This window comes from Misgurnus anguillicaudatus, chromosome 1 (assembly GCF_027580225.2).
Source record: "Misgurnus anguillicaudatus chromosome 1, ASM2758022v2, whole genome shotgun sequence".
NCBI classification, from domain to species: Eukaryota; Metazoa; Chordata; class Actinopteri; order Cypriniformes; family Cobitidae; genus Misgurnus; species Misgurnus anguillicaudatus.
Window position 1 is genome coordinate 26,401,214 of NC_073337.2, and position 10,352 is coordinate 26,411,565.

Sequence of the window (10,352 nt, forward strand, 5' to 3'; positions counted from 1 at the left end):
CCGTGTCCGTACCACGGACTTTCTTTTCCGTGTCAATTTCACGTATTGGTTACTCAATTGTTTTTCCTATTGTCTTGACATTTTCGCGTGGGTTTGGGGTTAGAACGACTTTCTGTAACATGAAATGACACTCAATACCTAACGTCAGGCGACAATTGTTAAAAAATCAGGCAAAAAAAAAGTATAAACCAATAGTTAAAGTGACATCCTAACCCAAACCCCAAATCTAACACCAAACCCACATGAAAATGGTTTAAAAATAGGAAAACAAATTGAGTAACCAATACGTGAAACTGACACGGAAAAGAAAGTCCGTGGTACGGACACGGATAAATGAGCGAAATATTCCGTTACTATAACACAGAACTTTGTGAGATCATGTTGAAAATAACACACCAATATTTTGTTCTTCATACGGCGTGTAGATTTTATTATTAATATATTTGCTCTAATCTGGTTTTGTAGTTTATTTTATAATTATATTTTTCATAACGCTTAGAATTGCATGCTAGATTTATGTTTATGCAAATACTTTTATCCAAAGCGACTTACAATGTATACATTTTTTATTAGTATGTGTGTTCCTTGGGTTCAAATCCATGATCCTTTGCAAAGACTAATGCAATGACATATACAGGAGCACTCACATTGTGCCTGTTGAGTATTGGTTTATGGTTTTGTTTACATCTTGTCAGGGCTATCGCTTACATTTTATAGAGGGGCCTCCATCTCTGGGACCCAATGAGTAGAGGAACTCAGCAGTTCCCCCACCGACGACAGCCCTGCTTTATCTTATGATAAACTGCACTTAACGTTCGCTTATCTTACAAGTCCAGATTATGTTTCAATTATATCCTTAAAGACTTAATAAGAAATACAATATTGTTGTTGAACACCATTCACGCATTGATGTATTCAAATCAATTCAATGGCTTCTCAGAAACAAACCTCTCTCACAGCTGGGTCCATGGTAACCTGGAGGACATATACACACACCCGGACTCATACACAGACCACCATTCAGACATCTGGGGGAGCACAGAGCTTAAAAGAGAGAAGAAACCAATTCCAGTTATTTGTTAGTTTAAAGTTTTATCTAATATTCTATATCTATATATCAATAGTTAAGTCCATACTTGTAAGTTAAAAGTAAAAACTTCTCACAGCTACAGAGGGAAGGATATTTTCGTCTAAAAAGTTCTTGATACGCCGCGCACAAAACCTGGTGGTTTTGGCAGCGACGTTGGCCAAAACCAATCAGCCAGAAGCTGTGTTGGATGAAAGGTGTTTTGGGGAAGTGGTTAGGTAAAAAACACAGCAGCTACAGAGAGGATATTGAAAACATTTTAAGCATCTAATAGAAGTGTTTTTCGGTAAACCGCTCTTTAAAGTTGTAAATAGATGAAAAACAGATGCTTGTGCCTCCGAACCTGCTGGGTAATTCTTTTTTTTTTTTGTGAAAAACTCCATTTACCATTCTCTCATCTAAACTAGTACATAGCAGGCTTTACCATGCTTTGTAATTTGCGCAAGGCATTTTGGGATGCCCTGAGGTTGAGTATAATCATCATTATAATAAACTACACACGCTCATAGTTTGTCTTTTTAAAGGAAGTTTCTGTTTTGCAGAATACATTTACATTTTACAACAAACCTCTGGATGCTCTACATCTGCTGTTAATAGAGATTTGTTGTTGCAGGTATGCTTAGGGATTTTTGGAGATCCAAAAAGGCCAAAGCATTGATCTAAAGTCTATATGGGATAAAAATGCGTGAGGTTCACATATTTACAGCGTTCCAGTTTTCCTAAGCATTTCACATATGACGAGCTCAGATGCAAAAGCAGCTAAACACCACCTGTAAAAATTATATAATAATATTGCTCATCGCACATATTATATGTTCATCAAATACTTTCGCTTCAAATTCACCTAATCTCGGCCTCAGGCCATTCAGAAATACTGCTTTGTTGGCAGAATTCGTTAAACGGCACAACGAAACGCGCAGAAGAAGAATTGGATAAACAGCCCATTCTCATAAAATGCATATAAATCGGGTGTGCCTCATAGTCATACATCTTGAAAAGTGAAGCCGCTGGCTCTTTGATCGCCCCCTGGTGGCTGGCGGCAGTACAAGCCATAAACCCCACCCTGTCCATGCAAACGAACGGGACTTGGCTCTAAATAAAAATTATTTACACTTCCAATACAATTTTCCGAAAGTTGATTTTGGAACTTTAAGGTAGTTGTTATCACGCTGATATATGTTCAATTGTTCATTTTTTGGATAAGTTTCATTTTAGCTAGTAATTTGATGCCATAGAAACGGGGTTGTGTCGTTATGATTGGCCTGGTTAAATTGGGAGCGCGGAAGTTTGATACTGCGGCTCCGTCTCTGGCTCCAAACTGACGCTTTTAGGTAACATGGCAGCGCCCATGCTCGGACATTTTTGGCTTTAATTCATTACAATGGAAGGAAGCGATGCCGCGTCGTCCATCTTTTTGTACAGTCTATGGTATAAGTAGCATGCAGTGTGTAAGTCATTCTAATTTTGCGTGCATATGATCCAGTCCTTCTCGTTCACTTAATACAGCACATCTTTTCGTGTGGCGTTATGTATTGTTTTTTTACTATTGTCACTTGTGTTTAGGGTCAGAAAAACGTTTTGTTACATAAAATGACATCCTAACCCCAACTTCAACCCACTATTGTTTAAAAATAGACAAAAACGTGGAGAAACCTATATATGAAATTACATTCCAAAGCAAATTCCAAATCTAACCCCAAACACAAGCGACTTTTTTTAGAAACCAATACATAAAACAAATTGAAAAGATGCACTGGGAAGGACTGGCATATCATATGCACGCAAAATTGGAATTTGGCGTATGCGTTGCACGACTTTAGGATGAACAACTGCGAACGTACTTCAGATTTCAATTGTCAAGTTGCAACATGGAGATTTTAGACATGTAGATTTTTGTATGTACTTAGAGTACATTTTTTTTTAAAGAGCACCTATTTCATTGCTAAAAAACATTATTTTGTGTACTTGGTATGATACAATGTGTTTGCGTGGTTTATGGTTAAAAAACACATTATTTTCCACATACCGTACATTTTTTGTAGCTTCAAATTTCACTCTCTCGCGAAACGCACCGATTGAAAAGCTCTGTGTCCCTGATTGGCCAGCTAATCTGTACGTTGTGATTGGCCTGCATACCTCTGACATCAGCGGGAAATGTGATGCTCCTTAACATGTTTGAAAGATTCGCGCACAATGTCGGTCTTTACTACATTACTAATCCCAGGAAGTAAAGTGTTGTCTACAATCTGTGTGTTTGTTGTAGTCCAAGAAAAGAGATTTACGTTGGAGACGATAACTCGCCTCATCGTTTACTTTGTGAAGACATTTCAATTACTGACTATTAACCTATTAATTGCCATTAAAGTGAAATTGTTGAGCCTAAACATAAGAGCCTGATAAAAAATGCTCATTTACAAGAAAACATGCCGGACGCACCTAGAGGGTTTTGGATCTGAACTCTTCATACACACTTTTAGTAACGTTAAAAAAATGATTTACCTTTCTCACAGTGCACTCCGTAAAAACCATCCTGACACTCGCACACTTGCCTCTCATTGCAGAAGCCTCCGTTGCGACAACCGCCGGGACACTTTGCTTCAAACGATACAATGAGGAGAGAAGACACGGTTGGTGAGATTTTTTCTTTTTTTATCTTCAACAAACTTCCCATAACTTACTCCCTTCCTGCACCACTTCAAGGACATCAAATTGTAGGACAAGTTAAAGGGCCGGCGAATTCAATAATAGCGTTTGCTTCGAAAGAAATGCACAATAAACAGAGAAAAAATAAATTCAAAAACTTTGAGGTGAAACCACAATGTCAACAACTCTACAACCCCATACTTTTACAAATACTGTAAAGTAAGTGTAGTGTAGTTACGATTCATTGAATGCAACATGCATGAAGATTTTTTCAGGAAGACCTTCGTGTAATTGTTAATCTACAAAGCAAGATGTTGCATGAATCAGTCGGATGAGTTTTGTACACCAAGCTCATTCACTGCAATGATTCATTTACATGATTCGTTTCTCTTAAAAATTTTATGAATGCACCATGAGAACTCGGGTCGATGTTGATATGTTTGGTAAATAATACCTTAAATTCGATTTGGCTACCACACAGTTATTGCATTGCTTTAAATGATCTGGATTATAGTCCACAAGTCATACGAAACATTTTTATAGTCCTTAGGTCTGTAATTGCATAAAAAACTGACCAATACATTCTTGATGTTTTCTTTTTTGGTCCACAAAAGAAAGAAGGGCGTGAAATGACACAAATAAATGATCAAATTTCCCAGCATGCAATAGCCATCATTTCACCATCTTTAGGTTACTAGACCCCATTTAGTCCGGCTATGAGTAACCCAAAATGTCATTTATGCTTATAACTTGTGAGATGTATATATTTGTGTGTCTTTTAAATTTTCACTGACAGACCAAACCTGTCTTGTTTTAGCCTAGACGTCTGGGCTGCATTTGGACGTCAATTAGACGTATTTTAAACACAAAGTTGGTTGGTTTACTTCATTTTTGGGTCAGGTATTTATTAGCCATGCCGTCTGCGTTCTCTTCTCTGGGAGAAATTTAAGCAGCCAGGCTTGTTTTAAAAAACAACAACTCGCGGGTACGAGTCATTAAGGGACCGTCAGCTGTCACTAGGAAACACTTTGCTTCCTCCCTACGGGGTGACTTCACACAGATGGACCATTTGATCCTTGAAGTCTCCACGCCGAATGGAGAAGGGTGGAAAAGGGTGTGTAGGGGAATGCAACACCGTGAGGTTAGTGTGTGTGAGAAGGGGGTGGGGGATCACAGAAAAACATAACACGCTCATTCCAAAGGGCTGCAGCTGGCAGAATTCACATGACCTCATGAGGCAACGATGGCTTTGTGGGTGAGGTTGAGAGTCAACCATACCATGATCGTCCCTCTCCCTCGCCAACTATGTAATGTTGTCCTCAGATAGAAAAGAGATGAGGAAACATTTTTATTTGCAGAAGATCCCTTAAGTTTGTGATTATGATGTACATTATTTTGTGCATTTGGTGTAATGCAATGTGTTTACACCGTTTGATTTTCTACATACTGTATCTGGTGACTGTGGGGGCCATTTTAGTACAGTGAACTCATTGTCATGTTCAAGAACCCAATATGAAATGATTCGAGCTTTGTGACATGGTGCATTATCCTACTAGAAGTAGCCATCAGAGGATGGGTACATGGTGGTCATAAAGGGATAGACATGGTCAGAAACAATGCTCAGGTGGGCCGAGGCATTTAAATGATGCCCAATTGGCACTAAGGGGCCTAAAGTGTGCCAAGAAAACATCCCCCACACCATTGCATTAATGAGAAATTGAACAGGTGTTCCTAATAATCCTTTAGGCGAGTGTATACATATCTATACCTAAATTGTGCATATTAGGACCATTTTAAAAAAGGACTGCCTATTTCTATTTCTAGACCACGAGGAACATTTTTTCTGACAGTAAACCTGTGTTATCTTGTTTCAGGTTTTGCATACAAGTATGCTGCTACATATGTATATCCATGTAAATGTTCAGCAACAAATAATTTGAACTTTAACCTCTCAACTAATACAAAGTTTTACAAACTCACCTTTCTGGCAGGTCTTGAAGAAGATGGCATTGTGTGGTGTCCTCAGAATGATGTTTCCCCCAGCATCCATGACCAGGATGGTCACCTCAAATGCTGCAACACCATCCTGATCCCCTAGGCATGGGAAGCCCACCTGGACCACTGAGTACACAAAACCAATTTGGTGAACTTACCGTGAGCTAAGCAACACAGTTCTTCTTAAGTGTCATTGGTTAAAACACTCAGAAATAGTGACTGTAAAAACATCTTCATAATGTGAATGTCTACCTAGACATTATCATAAGCATACCTGAAAAACACAACATAGTGGGTACTTATACACCTAGCGTAGGGTCAAAAAGGGACAAACGTAGCCGTTGGGTTAATTTAACTGATTAAAATGTTTATATTTGACCTAACAATCCAGCATGGGTTAAATTACAACCCAATAGGTCGGGATTGTCGCTTTTTGACCCTATATTCAAGAATGTAACATTGAGGGTACCATTTTCCAATTAAGACTGCGATTTGGCACGTTACAAAAAAATGAACCTTTCGGATTAAAACATAAATGAACAAAATGAAAGAATGAAAGCGGACCAGAAGCTTTTTGCGGCACTGTGCCTAGGAGTGGGACATTGACGGTAGGGTCATCCATAATGTCTTTATCCAATGAACGCAGAGTTTGAAACTCATAGAAGTATTCAGCCTGAAAAACATAAAAAAATACAAAGAGATGAACTTTAACTAACATTTGGACAAAATCGGACACAATTGTGGGAGGTTAAGACTGTTTTATATAAAGTATACTTAAATGTCCTAAAAACATACCAGTACAATTGTAATACATTGATATTTAAAAGTATAAACGTTATACACTACAACAAATATACAAATTTCTACTTCATTAGTACTTAAGTGCACTTGAATAAAGTATACTAAAAACCAGTAATTTTAAATTCTTAATAAATCTTTTTTCCCTAATAGATCGCCCAGCGACAACCAACCGCTTCCTTTAACTTTTAATAAAAAATTAAATATATTAATTCCTATAAAATTGTATAATATAGTATTTAATATATAATATATTTTCTATAGGATAAGCAAGGACAAGGGTTTTTTTCTCCCAAGGACTTTTCTCCTAGGAGTTTAGTCAACCCCTTGGGAGTCAGCTGACATTAGCTTAAATTAGTAACTATGTTACATTACATATACGTTACATTATTACTCCGCTTACTAGTATGGTTTAATCTTAGTCGCTGTACTTTGTTGACCTATTATTTTTCTGTTTTTCTTAAAATTACTTTTTTTTTAATTCTCATGTGTCTTTGTTTTTATTGTGATTTTATCATGTCTCTCTTATTTTTACATTTTTTTCTCTTTTATATATTGTTTTCTCATTTCTATGTTAAGCACTTTGAACGACCTGTGTCTATGAAATGTGCTATACAAATAAACTTGCCTTGCCTTTTCTCTTGTTTTTATCAATGTAAAGCTGCTTTGGAACAATTAAACAATTTAAAAAGTGCGATATAAATAAAATTGAATTGAATTAATATAAACTTTTAGTGTATTGAAATAAATTGTCTCAAAATAATACAGTTGAGTACCTCTTAAGAAGTACTAAAGACTCATTTATTGTATATTACGTACAAAATTAGTGAGTGAAAAATAAGTGTACTTAAATAAAGTGTATTTTAGCGCACTTTTTTTACCCGGGTGAGGTTATGCAATGCATCTCTTAACATTATATCTGTAAGGCGTAAACAGATTTTTTTGGTGTATAATAAATTGTCTTAGCTGCTAACAGCTGTGGTCACCACCATTCACGTTCATTCTGCAAAAAAAGAGCATCCTGCTATTAAAAAACCCTTTTGTGAAAAGTTAGTTAAGTCGAAAAGTCACATGGGTCGACAATTGACTACCGAATTTATCATTTTGAACTGCTCGTTTAAGTTTCCATGGCAATCAACTTCCCATCAAAAGAAGCACGGCTTCGCTTTCTAATGACCTCAACCTTTTGGGAATTACACATTTGTGAGGACAGCCATGATGGGATGGCAAAACACACAGCAGCACACACAAAAAAACACCCCAAAAGGAGATGAAAGCAAGGCGGACGGCTCTTTTTCTCTCTCTCCCTCTTTTTCTGGTGTAAAAGCTGGGCAGCGTTTGATGAAGGGAAAAGTACACAAGCTGTGTGGAGAGCTTAGCTAATCCTATAGCTGAATGGCAATAACCAACATAGATAACTCTCGCCGGCGGGCTTTTATGTCGGGGACCTTTGTTCTAAACCCTCAGCGGCTGTCTTTGAAGTGAACGCTAACTGGGGCCAGGACAGAGCGGGCCCTCTCTTTTTCTCCCCATCCCGTCTCTTGCTATTTAAAATTTTCTTCTTGCATCTCTTTCGTCAAGTCAACATGCTCTTCACAGATTATGATCATGGTGCGCATAGATGGATCGTGGATTCCTTTACATTTGTTCCAAAAAAACATAATTTTCTCGCATTTAGATATTCAGATGTATGAGCAAATTTTGCAATGGTGCACTTGAGTGAAAATTCACAATGGATTTAAAATAATAATAATATTAATAATAGATGAACCATATCTCTTTGTGGCAGCATGAAAATTAAAAAATCATGTAGTATTTTAATTTTAATAAAAACCAGGGGACCCCCTAATTTATATTTTTGTGCTTTATAGGGGGTCCCTCAATGCTTATATGAGGTCTGGGACCACCCCAGCACCCCCTCAATTCGAACACTGGAACACTATAAAATATATTCTGCATGATGACATTATATAAACATTTTTAAAAAGCTTTTATGAGTTAGTAAAAAATCACCAATGGTTTTACTAGAACATGGTTGCTAGTAAAACCATGGTTGTGCCAATGGTAATCAATTTACCAAAAAACATGTTTACTACAAAATACCATGGTTAATTTTTGTAAGGATAAACCAAAGCAGTAAACCATTTTGTTATTTTATAACAAAATGACATAAACGTACATGTGTGTGTAATGGTTGGTTTATTCTCATATGCCATTACTTAAAATATTATTAGTTAGTAAACACTGAAATATAATCCAATAAATAGGCATAACTACAGCCTAACTTTTTTTGTTGTTTGAAGACTTCTATAAAACATGGTATTGTTAAAGCAATTTCTGATGAGAAAGGGCACTTTGGGGTTTGCCACTGTTTCTGCCAAAACCATAACGAGCATCAAGAAGCAATAACAACGCAACAAAGCGTTTCCAAATGAAACTTTCCCCTTTATAATAAAGCGCGGGCTCTGGCACGCGTGTTTTCAGTGTACTGATGACTGGCCAGATGTTTGGCACATGCCTGAGGAGGCGCGCTCACGAGGCGCTTTCGCGCTTTGATCCGCGGTGCGCGGCGTTACAACACCAAGACGCAAAATACCGCAAGAAAAAGAAATGCTGTTTTTAGAAAGTAAAGAAAAAATACCTGGGGCTGAATTTGGTCAACTTTCAATTCGTTTTACGATACAAGTTAGAGAAACATTTAAAGTAAATTAGAGAAAATACATTTCTATTAGCCTATATATTTATTTAATAAATTATTTTGAGTATTGTGAGTTTTAGAATTTTGGATGAATGCATTTTATGTTATAGTAAGTATTTTAACTATCATATAAATTATGATATTATCACATGCACAAATCATTCATTAATATCTCCCTAATATTCACAATCAAACATCAAGCAAATACTTCTATCGTATGTTTAAAATTTGACAAAGGGATGCATCTTGCAGAATAAAATTGTACAGTACCTGATCAGTGGCTTTCCAGGTGAAGTTCACGTGGTGGATATTGACAGGTATTGCTGGCATCCGCTGCTGTGCTTTCCTGAAGTCGTGCGTAAATGGGGCCATTTTGCCCTCAGAGACTATTAAAATATCTTCATCAAAACCTGTTGGATAAAACATTGAGCCTCTCAACGCCTAAGAAGAGCTTTGAAAAAATATACATAAGACATAATTAGCATTATATTACCAATTAATATTCTTGCTTGATTGGCATCAATCCACATGTACAGGCTCCCTTGCTCTGGGGCAGCTTCGATTACCAGACCCCATAAAAGTAGAAGAATACACGTTTTGAAGTGCAGTTGAACGGCAGGCGTTGTGAAAGCCATCCCTTGGTTCATCAATGGGTTTAAGTGAATTTCTCGGTTTGGTGGATCTCTCTTCTTGCTTTATTCCTGCGCAATGTGTCTCAAGCGAGTCTTGTATTGACAGAATGGTTCGAGCGGACTGCTCCGCAGGCTACTTGTACACACCAGCACGTGCAATTCACAGATGGCGCCACTAGATGGCGTAGTGTAATGCCAAATGCGCCCTTTACCATTACTCTGTGTAAAAACTTCTGTACATTTCTGCATTTTAGAATGTTTAAGAATAGTAAGTAATAGTAAGTTAATATTTTTTCCATTTTACACTAATATTCTTAATTTGATTTGGAATATATCGTTTTGGACACGACACCAAACGCTCCCTGTTTTTATTTAAGATCAAACAAATTTGGACACAAATAAATAAATATTGAAAAATAAATATTGACAAAAAGCAGACCTTGAACAATAAATAAATAAAACAAGATAGAAACAATTAGATAAAAATAAATAATTGTTT

At 36.9% G+C, this 10,352-nt stretch overlaps 1 protein-coding gene and 1 long non-coding RNA gene across 3 annotated transcripts in view; one reads left to right on the plus strand and one right to left on the minus strand.

Annotated features, from left to right (window-relative positions):
• Positions 1-5,861, plus strand: part of LOC129431672 (uncharacterized) — a 20,416-nt gene extending 14,555 nt beyond the window's left edge. The window contains exons 2-3 of the long non-coding RNA XR_012370118.1: positions 3,649-3,718; positions 5,722-5,861. This is a non-coding gene — a long non-coding RNA (uncharacterized lncRNA). The remainder of the gene's footprint in view (positions 1-3,648; positions 3,719-5,721) is intronic.
• wif1 (wnt inhibitory factor 1) overlaps positions 1-10,240 on the minus strand; it is a 15,996-nt gene extending 5,756 nt beyond the window's left edge. The window contains exons 1-6 of one of the 2 annotated variants that reach the window (XM_073868923.1): positions 9,715-10,240; positions 9,492-9,631; positions 6,290-6,398; positions 5,711-5,851; positions 3,587-3,682; positions 949-1,044 (exon numbers count right to left, since the gene is read on the minus strand). In XM_073868923.1, coding sequence (XP_073725024.1) covers positions 949-1,044; positions 3,587-3,682; positions 5,711-5,851; positions 6,290-6,398; positions 9,492-9,631; positions 9,715-9,868 — 736 coding nt within the window. In that variant the 5' untranslated portion in view covers positions 9,869-10,240. The remainder of the gene's footprint in view (positions 1-948; positions 1,045-3,586; positions 3,683-5,710; positions 5,852-6,289; positions 6,399-9,491; positions 9,632-9,714) is intronic. The other variant, XM_073868929.1, reaches the window with a different exon arrangement.
• Positions 10,241-10,352: the final 112 nt, after the last annotated feature.